The following is a 14461-nucleotide window of genomic DNA, read 5'->3' on the forward strand; positions in this document are numbered from 1 at the left end:
TTTTTCCGTGATGCATTTTTGTCTTAGTTGACTTGCTGCATGTTGGGCTTCTAAAATTTCTTTCCTGAACAAGGAACCCCTTTCAGTACTTCAACGATGACCTGTCCCAATAGGCTCTCAGCTACTGTCTATGAACCATTCAATTGTTTCTTCCCAGGCAAAGATGAGAAAACGAACCTCGAGCTCATTATTCTGGTTGGGACTGCAGTAATTGCCATGTTCTTCTGGTTGCTCCTCGTAATCATTCTCCGGACCGTTAAACGGGTAATGAAACTATTCTCCCGCTGCCCCATCAGCATCAATCTTGCATGACAAATGAAAACTGACTGGCACTCTTTTGTGTTGTTTCTTGCATTGTCCTTAAATCAACAACCACATTTTTCCCCCTTTAGTGCCATCACATTCTTGCCTGGAACGCAGGGCATATACAATATTTGCTTTTTAATTGACCAGGCATTTGGTGGAAGGAAAAATGCCCTTTTAAATAATATTAATAAAGCAAGTACTTAACAATGTTTTTTAGGCACATAACCCGTAATGCAGCTGGAGAAATTGCAGACTTGCATTTCTGAAGACAAAATAATAATATTCCAGACCTCAGCAAAACCAGTTAATGTGACCAACTACACATTACCTAACAAATGACAATTTTATTTAACCAGCATGCTATCACTTTTTCTAGGTCAATGGAGGAGAACTCAAGACTGGGTACCTATCGATCATTATGGATTCTGATGAACTCCCTATGGATGAGCAGTGTGAACGCCTCCCTTATGATGCCAACAAGTGGGAGTTCCCTAGGGACCGTCTAAAGCTAGGTGTGCTTTCTTTTTATGAATAAGTATGTATACATGGGATGGGGCTGTAGTTCAGTGGAAGAGCATCTGATTTGCATGCAGATGGCCCAGGTTCAATCCTTGGCCATCTCCAAGTAGAGCTTGGAGAGACTCCTGTCTGAAACCTTGGAGAGCAGCAGCCAGTCAGTGTAGACAATACTGAGCTAGATGGACCAATGGTCTGACTTGCTATAAGGCTGCTTCCTCTCTAAATGTCCCTCAGCCTTGAAACCAGAGATTGCTTTGCTTGAACACCAGCTTGGGACCACATGACACACACCTGGCACCCAATATGGAGCTCAACATGCAAACTCTGTGCTTGCAGGTCCTGGGGTGGAAGAGCTTCCAATGAAGAGATCACCCTGAATGCACTCGGATTTTTGAGTCTGCAAGGAATTCCTGGACTTGAGTTAGAATTTTCCATAGGTTTTCATTAGAACTAGGTCTCAGCACTGGAATCTGGTCATAGGGCCATAGAACATATGAAGTAATAATAATAATAGCAATCCTAATCACCTTCATTCGATTCCTACTGAGTAACCACAGCTCACTCCTTTACATTTGGAGTTAGTGAGTTGTGATTCCACATCAGAATGTGCCATTTCAAAACAGATAAGCCTTATTAGAACCTGTGCTTTTTAGTAACAGGCCACAGATGACAGTTCTTTACCATGATATTTCTGTGGTATGCACTCTACATGTTCACTCATTGCTTTTGAAGGTGAAGAACCACTGCTTACCACCTCCTTTGATTTTCCACAGAAAGAGATCTCAAAAACACCATCTATGTCATAAGGGACCATCCACAAATGGCACAGGCAGCAGGGGCTTGTGGCACACCAGTTCAGTTCAGTTCAATTTTATTACAGTCATTGACCAGAAAAGAGAAAATAAAGAATACAAATAACAGTGGCACACCTGGATGAGTTCTGAAGGGGCTGCAATCCTGCAGCAAACTTAGCCTACTGTTGCTGTATTATACTTACAATGCTTCTTTATGTCAGCCCTTTCCATTGGCTGAATGTTTACTGAATGTTTAGCTTTCTTCTCCATTCCTTGGATAGTAGAAATGTTTTTTTAAAAATTCCCTTTTGCATGCAGGTAAGCCTCTTGGACGTGGAGCATTTGGCCAAGTCATTGAAGCTGATGCATTTGGAATTGACAAAATAACTACCTGCAGAACAGTTGCTGTCAAAATGCTTAAAGGTAAGGATCAAGAGTTGAGGACTATCTGTGGGTGGTTTGGGGCATTTTGGGTACCACTAGGCTTGTAAAATGAAAAGAATGGAGCATATGTGGTGTTGAGCAATCAACATGTGTTTGTGAAAATGTAAGTGCTGGTTTGATCATAGGTATTGGGTTAAAGCAGGGCTGTTCAGCTTCGGCCCTCCTGCATGTTGGCCTACAACTCCCATAACCCGTGGCTATTGGCCACTGTGGCTGGGGATTATGGGAGTTGTAGTCCAAAAACAGCTGGGGGGGCAAAGTTGAACAGGCCTGGGTTAAATAAACCACATTGTATGCTGTTGCTTTAGAGATTAAAAATGTTCAACATCCTATTTATATGAAACTGGCCATTTATATGTTGCGATTCATGTGAGTTCACTGGCAAATATGCACAAATACTGGCAATGGTGCTCACTCACATGAAGGCAGGGAACATGTGAATCAATTGACCGCATCACCGGGGGATTTCACAGCTTACTTGGTCAGGATGGAGAAACACCAAATTATGTTGAAAATATGAATTGAACAAAGACCATTGGAATGTTGTACATCCCTCAGTTAACAGGCATCGCTGCTTTCATCTATGTTTAGTCTATTGCTGGGAAAATATGCATAATTTCAAAAAGAAGAATACATACTCTAACTGGCCAAGGTACACACTACTCGGTTGCCATTGTCCACTCTTCAGAATCACTTGGAGAGTATGCGTCCTGGCCGAGCAAATCCTCAAACCCATGGTTTTGGTTTGTTTACATTCTCCATACCACAGGGGAATGTACATGATCACTGATGTTTATGCACATTCTTCACTAAACTCCACACATTTATTCTAGGTTTGCTCCTTAAATCTAGGATAAATATAATCTTTCTTCATCTTGGGGCTTGCCCCCAGTCTTAGCCATAATAGGCACACAGCTATTCAAGGGCAAGTCAAATTGTACTTAAAGAGAAGGCTACTTGCTCTAGGTCAAACTGCATAAGAGCTCTTGATGGAGTGACTGTTCCTATAGCAACCAAGCTTTGTAGACATAGGGTCAAGGTTTAGAGTGGACTTCCAAGTTCTGTCACATGAGGTTCTGCAGTTGTGTAAGTGTAAGTATGAACCCCCACCCCTCATTGTATATCATGTATGAACCCATGATTTTGTGTTATTTCCAAGAAGAGGCTTCCCTATAATACGTCACATAAAAGAAGCTGCCGTTCTGGCCTGTTGGGCTTGTGAATGGGTTCCTTCTAGTTTGATGGAAGGCTTCCTTCTAGTTTGATGGAAGATTTACTTTTGTTGAAATTGCATGTGTGTAGAAAAGAAACCTGTTTCTTTTGGTTTACAGAGGGTGCAACGCACAGTGAACACAGGGCACTGATGTCTGAACTCAAAATCCTCATCCATATTGGTCATCATCTCAATGTGGTTAACATACTTGGGGCCTGCACAAAACCAGGAGGTGAGTATTTGAAGACACTTGTCACATTCTGGAAGGAGTATTGCAAAGTGGTAGAAAAAGTTTTGTTTCCTGGCTGAGTTTGCAGAGTCTGTCATGAATGAATTTCAAGCACACCTGCATTCTACCATGTGTAGAGCATACATACTAGGATGCTATGCGAACGGGCCTTCCGTGTACAAAATATCACCAGATATTTTGCATGCACCTCAGCCTAAAAGAAATGGTCAAAACATGATTTTCAGCTATCGGTCAGAGAGAAAAATATCAAACACTTTTGTGTTCTTAATGTACACTAAGGGCCTTCAGAAATGAGGTGGGTGATGACCTGTGACAGAGCTTTTCAGATGTGGCACTCTGACTTTGGAATCCTCTCCCCAGGAAGGCTCACCTGGCTCTAAGCCTGATGTCCTTTCAGTGGCTGATATCTAGACTCATGATATAAGTACACTCACTTAAGAAAATAATAAGTACACTCACTTAAGAAAAAGAATAAGTACACTCACTTAAGAAAATGTGCGAAGCTGCAACACAGCCTTTCTCTTGTCTATGTATTACTACACAAAATGTGGGCCACTATTGTTTTAGCTTTTAAATTTGTTGGCTGCACTGAAGGGTTACTACCTGAAGAACATGATTAAAACATTCGTATAAAACTAAATAATTGGGCCTTTGTTTCTAAAAATGTGGAGATATCATGAAGGTGACAGAAGGGCTGGATCTGTAGTGGGCTGTTGTCATGTTCTACCTGGTCTGAAGTTCTGCATGCTGCTGCTCCTTGTGACAGCTTGCTGCACTGCAGCCATGTTTTGAAGCCTTTAACCTGGGCAAGCACCATCCTGTAGGATCAACCATTGGTTCCTCCTGCAGCAGGAAGAGTATAAGAAGCTTCTTGCTTAAGACAGTCCTTGTCTCAGTATCAGACTCTTCTTCTTCCTGGTGTGGTTCTTCTTGGTTGCTTGTTAATCTGCCTACTTGGCTTCTTTGACCCCTGGTGCATTCCTGACTTTTGGTGACTGGTTTACTCCGGTTTCTTGATTCTTTGCTCATCTTGATCTCTGGCATGTTCCTGGCTACTAGTTCATCCCCTGATTCCTGAGTGTCCTCTTGGCTCAAACTCTGGTTCAGTCTGGCTCAGACGATTTATTGTGCTCCCAGTCTCTAGCTACCATTTAATCCCTGTGTCCAAACTGCTTTCATGGCTCTTCCAGGCCTGGCTTCAAGTATTGTGCCACCTAGCAACCACTGCCCATGGCTCAGCCCTGCCCTTGACCACCTACATGCTGTTTCAGGGAGTGCAGCAGGCCCTTGGAGAGATACCTCTGGAGACCTCAGCTCCAGAGTGCTCTCTCAGATCCTGGTCTAGTGTCAAGATCCAGGTGGGGTGGTGCCTGTCCTGCTTCCTCCGTGTCTGGCTCAGAGTTGCTAGTGTGAGTGGGGTATGTAGAAGGTTAGTCTGGATGCCAGCCATTTTGTGAAAAAATGAGAGGACTTCCAAAGTCAAACATTTCTAAGCACTGTAGCATCATATATCAAATAGAGCTGGCCTGAAGAACTTCTTGTTCATTTAAGCAAAACAGAAGGCAAAACCAAAAGGCTTATTAAGCCCCTGGTTGGCCACTGTTGATTGCTTGTGGGCTGCATTCTTATTGGACATCCAAGTTTCTCAGCAGGTGTTGTACAAGGAGTCTTGCTATAGGGAAGAAGAAGAGAAAACATTATTTAAAAACTAAAAGAACTTTTTCATATATTATTCACACAGGTCCACTCATGGTGATTGTGGAATATTGCAAGTATGGAAATCTGTCAGTGTATTTAAGAAGCAAGCGAAGTGATTTTGTTCCATTCAAGGTGAGGTCATTGTGAAGTGTTAGGAAACAAAGTCTTTTTCATTTGAGAGCCTTTTAATGCTTCTGCTATGAGAACCTTTGAATGTTACTGGAATGAAAACCACGCTTAACTCTCCTTAGTGGAACCTAAGCTTCTGTGGGCCATCGCTTGGTCAGCACTGGCTTGTACTTCCCTTCACACGAGTTCAGGCTGCCACCATTCCCTTTGTAGATTGCTGTATAATCTACTGTATCCATCAGGAAGCTGACAAGTGGGATAAAGTTTTGGGCCTCTTCATAGATTATCAGAGCAGTGTGGCTGTCTCTCCGTCATGGCTCCATTCTGCAGTGCTGCACACCTGTGACCTGAGCCCACCTTAAGTTAGTTGTGACTAAGGGCCATTGAAAGCAATGGTAGATAAGCTAGCTGCAACTAACAGGTTTCATTCATTCCAACAGGCTATAGTCATAGCTAACTTTAGCTGGATTCGAGCCTCTACACAGGAAATCACGTGGGAGAGGCTGATGAGATGGTAGCTCCCTGTCCTGGTGTGACCTGCAATTGCTGGGGCAATTATGGCATAGTTGTAGCCATGCCATTGGTGTGAACTAGGTGAATTGTTGCATGCAGACATAACTGTTTGGGTCCTGGATACCTGAAGGACTGTTTCTGCTCGTCCAACAAGGCTGTCAGAGGGGCCTCTGCTCTGTGTGCCGATGCTGAGAGAGGCTAAATTGTTGTGCATGTGGGACACGACCTTCTCTGTTGTTGCCCCAGGCTCTGTGAATGTTCCCTCTTTGACATCTGTGGCTGCTTTAAAACACACACCAACGAAAGACCTTTTTATTTGATCAGACTTTTATCCCTCAGGGACTGCTGGGTCTCTCAGCTTTCCTACTTTTTGGGGGGGGGGGCGTGTTTTATTATTTTGTTTAACTGATTTTAAGGTTTTAAATCTTATTTTTATGGAATTTTAGTGTATTTTAACTTTTGTAAGCTGCCTTGGGATGTCTTATGAAAGATGGTATAAAAATGGAACAAACAAATAATGGAAGTGGTGTAAGATGGAGTCACAAGGGAACAGTGGTTATGCAGTTCCTGTAATGTAACAAGGGGGCCATTTTTTCTCCCAAATTCAATCTCTCCAGTTGTGGGGATGGTTTAAATCAGGGATTCTCAACGTTGGGCCCCCAGATGTTATTGGACTTCAGCTCCCATAATCCCCAGGCCCAGTGGCCTTTGGCTGGGGATTATGGGAGCTGAAGTCCAATAACATCTGGGGACCCAACGTTAAGAATCCCTGGTTTAAATACAGACACTGAATAAGTTGAGGGCCTTCTCCCCAAAGCACGGAAAGCATGCCACAAGTGGATTTTAGCCATTGCATGACATAGCGCTTTTTTAAAAGTAACAACAGCCTGATATCCTGTCCTCGTGTAACACATGGTTGAGAACCATTGCTGCTGTTGCGCCCCCCCCGCCCCCCGCAGTACAACTTTTTGCAACTTTAAGCAAGATCTGGCTTGATAAAGCAATTCCGGGCAAGAGTTGTACAGCATATCTGTACAAATAATTCAGAACAAATCCTTAGCAGACATACTAGATCTAGACGTTTGCAAAATGAAGGAAGCATTTAGAGGGGTGAGCTGTGTTGCTAGTCACTAATTAGTTCACAAAATGATCCAGTAGGTTCCTGTGCCACTTGCACCAGCCACATTCCATACGGCCGTCATAATAGCAATGAATATGCTGATGGGGGGAATATTACATATTCTCAGGTACAAAATACAGTATTGTACTTTGAAAACTCCAAAAAATGATATCCTGGCAACTATAGGACTATCCCGAAGATGCATGGACTATGCTAAGCAAATAGGAAACAAATGTGCAATTATTGTGACAAACTGATTAGTTCAAAATGGTTTTCAAATCCCCCAGTGAAACCCATATTTGATTACATGGCCTTACTTAAAACTGGCAGTTGGATTTCTGCCCTATTTCTCTGTGCTGCAGTAGGCTAATGATAATTCTGTCCTATCCCCCTCCCCTAATCCCTGCACTTTTTTTTTAATGTCTTAGACCAAAAATACCAGGTTTTGGCAAGGAAAAGACAATGTTGTGGCTGAAATCCCAGCGGACCTGAAGAAACGCTTAGACAGCATCACAAGCAGCCAAAGTTCAACAAGTTCAGGGTTTGGAGAGGAGAGATCCCTCAGTGATGTGGATGAGGGAGAAGGTGGGATATATCTTCCATCATTATCCAAGTCATTAGCATTTTAAAACTTCAATTCCCTGAAAAGCAGTGCTCAGATCTTCATCATCTTTAATTCTAATCAATAAGTAAATCCCTAGTGGCTCTCTAGGCATGTTTCTGTCTGCTGAAATCCCTAGGTGAAATTAAAATTTTAATTATCTCTTTGTTATGTAGATTTTGGGGCAGTATTACTTCTCTGAACTTTCTGTTAGAAAGAAGGCAAGATGGAAACTTGGTTTAACAATCCATCATTCTGATTTGCTTTTCCTCACTTGCTGAGGGTAGTTCCTGTTGTTCAGCTTCAGCACTCTAAACCCAGAAAGCTAAGCAAGGGAATTGGAAGATGAGGGTCCTGTGTGTTAAAATGCTGTTAATGAGCAATGTGCCACATATTATACATTGCATATATGTATACAATGTATAACATTAATGTATAACATTAACACAGCCTGGTTAATCTTTTCCCCTTACAGCAACTTCTGAAGATCCTTGCAAAAACTCCCTGAGTCTGGAAGATCTCATCTGTTACAGCTTCCAAGTAGCTAGGGGGATGGAATTCCTGGCCTCAAGGAAAGTAAGGAATTTTTCACAAGGAAATGACATTTGTCAGATGACCACTTCCTTCAGGAAATGATGGTGCTTAATAGAAGGAAACTGTGTGCTTATGGAGTTGAATGAACCGGAGTTCATTCTGCCTTTTTTTGAACACTGAATCTGAGCTGTTCCTCTTATCAAGTGAAATAGCTCAAAGTAGGAATGTCAGCATTTGTAAAGTCACCACCAGGTGTGTTCCACCATATGGGGAGCTGCCTGGCTGTCTATAGCATCTGGCCACATGGTGAAGCATTTTCTATCACGTCTCCACTATCCTCTCCACAGAAACAAAGCTTGCGAGTACTTGAGCAGCTTTGCTGGCTCCTGGTCTGTTTCTGAGCACGGTTCAAGGGGCTTGTCTTTGAAGCCTTACAAGGCCTGGGACCAGGATACCTGAAGGAATGCATACTCCTACATTAGCCTGCCATTACACTAACAACATCAGAAGCCCTCCTCTAGGTGTCCACATTATCTGAGCTGAGGTGGGGAGTGGCAGAGGAGAGGACTTTTTCAATTGTGACACCCCACTGTGGGAATTTTGGGTGTCAAGCAAATACATTCTTATTTTCTCAAGCCTTGCAAACTGATTCTGGTATAGAATTTTTAATCACTCTGATTTTATGCTGCAGTGGTTCTGCTGTTTAATTAGTTAGTTAATACAAATTGTTTCATTTTGTTGTACTTTTTCTTATTGCACCATTTTGATAGCCACCCTGAGAATATGTATATTGAGGGCAGGATATAAATATATTAAATAAATTCTCTAATGAGATTTACATAGAACTGGGCTGTGTCCTTGCCCTTAGTTGGAATACACCAACTAGCACAAACTTCACAAAACTGGGAAGGTGATTTCTTTGGAAGAACTTTAATAATAGACCTGCTTTTTTGTGTTTGTGTCTTGCAGTGTATCCATAGAGATCTAGCAGCTCGCAATATTCTCTTATCAGAGAACAATGTGGTCAAAATTTGTGATTTTGGATTGGCTCGAGATATCTACAAAGATCCTGATTATGTCAGGAAAGGAGATGTAAGTTTCAGTGGCTAAAATCTGGAGACATTTAATTAGAAATTATACTAATTACCACATCAAAACAGGTTTCCTTTTTTTTCCCCCAAGTATTGCCTTTTCTTCTTTGCTTTGCTGATATACTGTTGCTTCTTAACCATTTAGGCTAGGCTACCCCTAAAATGGATGGCACCAGAAACCATTTTTGACCGAGTATACACAATTCAAAGTGATGTGTGGTCTTTTGGTGTACTCCTGTGGGAAATATTTTCATTAGGTAAGTCACATTTCTTTACTTGCTAAATGTCTCGGATATTAATAATAAAGCTACTGAAATAAAATTTATATTTAGCTTTTCTCTTAAAGTTATGATGCATACTAATTTCACCATGGATGTAGGGCAAAATACCCATTTGAGAATTGGGGCTGAACTGCATTAGTAGAGCAGATGTTTTGCATGCAGAAGGTCCTAGGCTCAATTCCTGGGAGCGCCAGGTGAACTAATGTGAAATTGACTGAGCTGAACATTTTTAGAATTTTTAGCACCCTACTAAAAAGAAATCTGTCATCTTAGGAGCATCACCATACCCTGGTGTAAAGATTGATGAGGCATTCTGTAGAAGACTGAAAGAGGGAACAAGGATGAGGCCCCCAGAATATACAACACCTGAAATGTAAGCTCTTTTAATGATGCAAATATACCTTGTTGCAGAAGTGCAAAATAGATTAGCAAAATCTAGGAAACTAGCTTAACCCGTGCAGAGCATCTGAGCACTAGTACTTGATTGCTCCGCTCACCCCGTGCCACAGCCCCACTTCACCTCAGAGATCTCTCCACCCTCGCCTGAGCCACAGTCCTGCTCCTCCTCCATCTTGTTGCTTCCATCCTCCTCACCCCTCTTGGTCACTCCTCCATCCCTTTACTCTATCCCCCTCACCTCTTGGTTGTGGCTGCAGCATTGTTGGTGCCCATTGGCCAAGCTGCAGCCCCCTATCCCCAAAGACCTCCCCACCCTCACCTGTTCCCTGCTTCTGCTCCTCCCCACAGGAGCAGCAGCAGAGGTTGACTGGGTCCTTCCTCGCTGCTGCCACTGCCATGGCCGCCTGATAGGGATGTGCAAACAGGTTCGAAATCGAACGTGTTGTTCGATGGTTTGGGGTAGAATCAATCCATCCCTTGTTCAGTCCGACCCCAGACCGAATACCCCCCAACTGTTTGGGGGGGGTTGCAGATTAATTTTTTTAAAATGTTTGCGAATCCCCCTCGGACCGAACCCGGGGGGGGTGTTAGATGGGGTGCCGGACTGAACTGGCCCAGTCCAGTTCGGGCCCGGTTCAGACTCTAACCGGGCCAGCCAGTTCAGCGCACACCCCTACCACTCGATCCTCTCAGGCCACTGACAGGCCTGGGCCCGTCCCTTGCCTGCCTCCCTCCCTCCACCAATAGTCTTGGCAGCCCCAAACAGCAGCAGTGGTTGACTGGACCCTTCCTTGATGCCAATAGGCACTGCCATGGCCTCTCGTTCCCCTCAGGCTGCTGACAGGCTTGGGCCTGTCCCTTTCCCTTTCTTCTTTCTCTCTCCCCCTCCACTCGCTCTTCCCCTCTTTCTTGCCTGCCCTTCTCTCTCTTCCTCTCTTTCCATGAGTTAACAGATCTTATTCATCTTGTTTCCTCATCTAATTCACACAATGGCAGCCTTCTCCTGAAGGGGCTTTTTCCTCGCTCATGACCCCTCTCTTCGCAGACTCCTTCCCACTATCCTGTCTGTCTGTCTATATTTCTCTAAGGTGTACCTGTCGCTAATCCCATGTGTGGCAGCTCTTGCGAGAGCTTGTGAGCGAGCTGCTGGCAGGGGGAGAGGAAAGCACCAGTGGAGGTGAAAAACAAAATGGCAGTGGCGGGGGGGGGAGAAAATGGTGGTGACAGGGGCAAGAAAATCACAACAGTGGCAGCAGTCAGGGAAAGAAAGCAGCAGCAGCGGATGGGACGGGGAGAACTAGATCACTACGGTGCCACAGGCTCCTCTTCTCTATCTGCATATGGAATCCTCACAGCCCAATCACCATGGTGCTTCTGCTCTCACAGGCTCCTCCTCCCTATTTGCATATGGAATCCCCACTGCCCAATCAGGGCCGCCTTCTCGCAAACTCTCATGTGAGCTGCCATGCATGGGATTAGCCACGGATATGCCTTAGATAGATTATAGATAGATAGATACTAATCCTGCCACTGGTGACTAGTGGGATACTAGTGGGAGAAATCACAAGAAGCTTGAAACTATCGGATTTGTCCTTGCTTGCTTGCAGAACTATATTGTCTGGTTGACAGCTTTATTCTAAACATCACTTTCACAGTAATAAGCATCTTCATAGTAACATTACTACTATTGTCTTGTTTCTCCAGGTATCAGACTATGTTGGATTGCTGGCATGGAGAACCCAAGCAAAGACCTACTTTCTCTGAACTGGTAGAACATCTGGGGAATGTACTACAAGCAAATGTTCATCAGGTACATCAGTACTCCTAGAAGTACTCAAGACCAAGTGTCTCCACTGATGGCAAACTGTGATATGGTGACATCAAGATTATATGATGGGAAGACATCCCTCTTTCAAACTGCAGTTAATACCCTGAAAAAATAAATACTGTACATTTAATGCTATTTTGGGTTCTCTTTGACAGGATGGCAAAGACTATATTGTCCTTCCTCAAACTACTTTGCTGAACATTGAAGAAGATTCAGGACTTTTGCTACCAACCTCACCTGTTTCCTGCATGGAAGAAGAGGAAGTGTGTGATTCTCAATTCCATTATGACAACACATCAGGAATGAGGTTTGTAACATAATGAGCATTCCATTGGGAATGCTAGATTTCTCTTTCTCCAGATTTTTGTTTGTGTGTGGGGGTGGTGATAGGAACGGGGAAAACACTTATGCTGAGAGAGAGAGAGAGAGAGAGAGAGAGACCATGTTTGCTAGGGCTGTTGGTCAAGCAACAAGTTAGATCAATTGATTTAAAACATTTTGAACTGTCAAATTAATTTGCAAGCAAATTTTAATTTTTTAAAAAATGTTTTAAAATATGAATACTTCTAAAACTTGCAAAAAGCAAGCATCACATAAAAGGCATTCCCTCCTGTATAAGAGAGAGAAAGGAGATACCTCTTCTAAGATGAGATCTGGTATAATACATTCGTGCATCACTCTAGAAACAAAGTGTGCTGTTTTCTTTAACATCGGGGTTTTAATATGCACATGCATGCAGATTTAATTAATTAGTAATCTACTAAAACTCATCTGATTTAACTGGGTGACATCCGTAATGTTTCACTGCTAAGAATTCTGGCTGAAGTCTTGAAGCTGCAGTCCTAGTGATTACTTAGGCGAAGTACATATCCTTGAAGTAAATAGAAATGTCTCTATCAACACGCTCAGTTTCCTGGAAATCAGCGGCACACAGGGCCAAACTACGTGTTAGCAGGGCAGATCCATGCCATTAAACATGCATTGCCTCAGCAGGGAGCACATTCCAAAGCCTCAGGGCAGCCATGAAGAAGACCTGTCCCTGAGACCTCTCCAGATGATCTCACTGAGCGGTGGGGCTCATGGCGAAGATGATGTTCTCTTAAATGCCGAGGGCCTAAGCTGTTTAAGGCTTTATAGGTTATAACTAGCACTTTGTATTTTGCCCAGAAACTTACAACGGGAGCCAGTGTAGCTCTTTTAATATAGGAGTAATATGGTCTCTCCGAGATGACCTAGACACGGACCTGGCTGCCGCATCTTGTACCAACTTCAGTTTCAGGACTATATACAAAGGAAGCCCTTCATAGAGTGCATTGTAGTAGTCAAGTCTGGAGGTGACCAGCATATGTACCACTGTTCTGAGATTGTTTATCTCAAGAAATGGATGCAGCTGGTGTATCAGCTGAAACTGATAGAAAGCACCTCTGGCCACTGCCTCAACCTGGGACACCAGGGATAGGTTTGGATCCAGAAGCACTCCCAGACTGCATATCTGTTCCTTCTGGGGAAGTGTTACCCCATCCAGAACCAGCAGATCCAAAATTCTGTCTCAAGTTCTGACTCTGCACTATAAGTACCTCTGCCTTATCTGGATTCAGTCTCAGTTTGTTATCCCTCATCCAGCCCATTACCGTCTCAAGGCAGGCTTTTAGGGAGGTTATCCTTTCTCCTGATATTGACATGGAGAAATAGATTTGGGTGTCATTAGCACACTGATAACACCCTGCACCAAATCTCCTGATGATCTCTTGTGCTATGATAAAACCGACTTCTGAGCAAAAGTGCTTTTTAAATAAACACTGCTGTGCCTATTCTTAAACAGCTGACAAAATGTTAGCCTAGAGAAGCTTAATTAAATGCCATCATTTTCAATGTAAATAGCGTGGTGTAATTGTGGGCATGTGGTTTATATTTAAGTAGTTGCGCAACACCACTGGGGCTGGCTTCCACATGCGCCGGCCGATCAGGAATGCCAGCATTGCCTCGTGTATCATGTCAGCACTGTTCCTCAACTTTAGTGCTGTCCATGTCCAGGAACATGCTTTGTATTGTTTTGCATAGTGCTCTTAAAAAAACCAAGATAGGAGGGATGTTAAAAGCATTAGAGAGATGATCAAAGCTTTGCAAGTCCTGAATGCCACATGCAACAGGTCAGGGATTGATAATATTTGCCCTGTAACAGGCCTGATAGAACTTCAGAAACATTTGCTCTGGTTCTTTATTTACAGCTTTCCCTCTTCAACCCATTCTTTCCTGTTGTTCTGCAACAATGACAAGGGGGAGAGGAAAGCTATCTAGGGCCTTATCTTTTTAAAGAGACTTCAAACTTCTTTTTAATTCTGATGGGAAATGGTAAGACAGGAAGCAGCTGCAGAACTTACCCTATTAATTGCTTTCTAAAGCACCAAGTGAGTGCCGTACAACTACAAACTTTAAAAATACACATGACCCCTCATTGATTTTGGATACATTTATTTTTCTGGAGGCCCAAGATGATATTTTAGCATCACAGTATGCTTTTTGTTCAAATGCTCTGCCTTCCTTCTAAGAGCTCTTCTGGTCAGATGGGGTAATCTTCAGGTACCACCACTAATGCCTGGGGACAGCTTCCATGTTGTGCCACCTGCCTGATGGCCATCTCTCCCTTTGCCTCCCACTTTGGTGATAGGCTATGAGGTCTTCTCTAATAAGAATATGCTGTGTTGATTGTCACAGGAACTCTTCCAGCTCAGATAGTTTGC

General features: G+C 43.3%; 1 protein-coding gene across 2 annotated transcripts in view; it reads left to right on the forward strand.

The window, feature by feature from the left end:
• Positions 1-14461, forward strand: part of KDR (kinase insert domain receptor) — a 57990-nt gene that overhangs the window by 39250 nt on the left and 4279 nt on the right. For both annotated transcript variants that reach the window (XM_053258391.1, XM_053258392.1), the window contains exons 16-27: positions 158-264; positions 683-818; positions 1938-2042; positions 3395-3508; positions 5268-5356; positions 7415-7571; positions 8063-8163; positions 9091-9213; positions 9358-9469; positions 9767-9866; positions 11597-11702; positions 11876-12027. In XM_053258391.1, coding sequence (XP_053114366.1) covers positions 158-264; positions 683-818; positions 1938-2042; positions 3395-3508; positions 5268-5356; positions 7415-7571; positions 8063-8163; positions 9091-9213; positions 9358-9469; positions 9767-9866; positions 11597-11702; positions 11876-12027 — 1402 coding nt within the window. The remainder of the gene's footprint in view (positions 1-157; positions 265-682; positions 819-1937; positions 2043-3394; positions 3509-5267; positions 5357-7414; positions 7572-8062; positions 8164-9090; positions 9214-9357; positions 9470-9766; positions 9867-11596; positions 11703-11875; positions 12028-14461) is intronic.

Source organism: Hemicordylus capensis, chromosome 5, assembly GCF_027244095.1.
Source record: "Hemicordylus capensis ecotype Gifberg chromosome 5, rHemCap1.1.pri, whole genome shotgun sequence".
NCBI lineage: Eukaryota > Metazoa > Chordata > Lepidosauria > Squamata > Cordylidae > Hemicordylus > Hemicordylus capensis.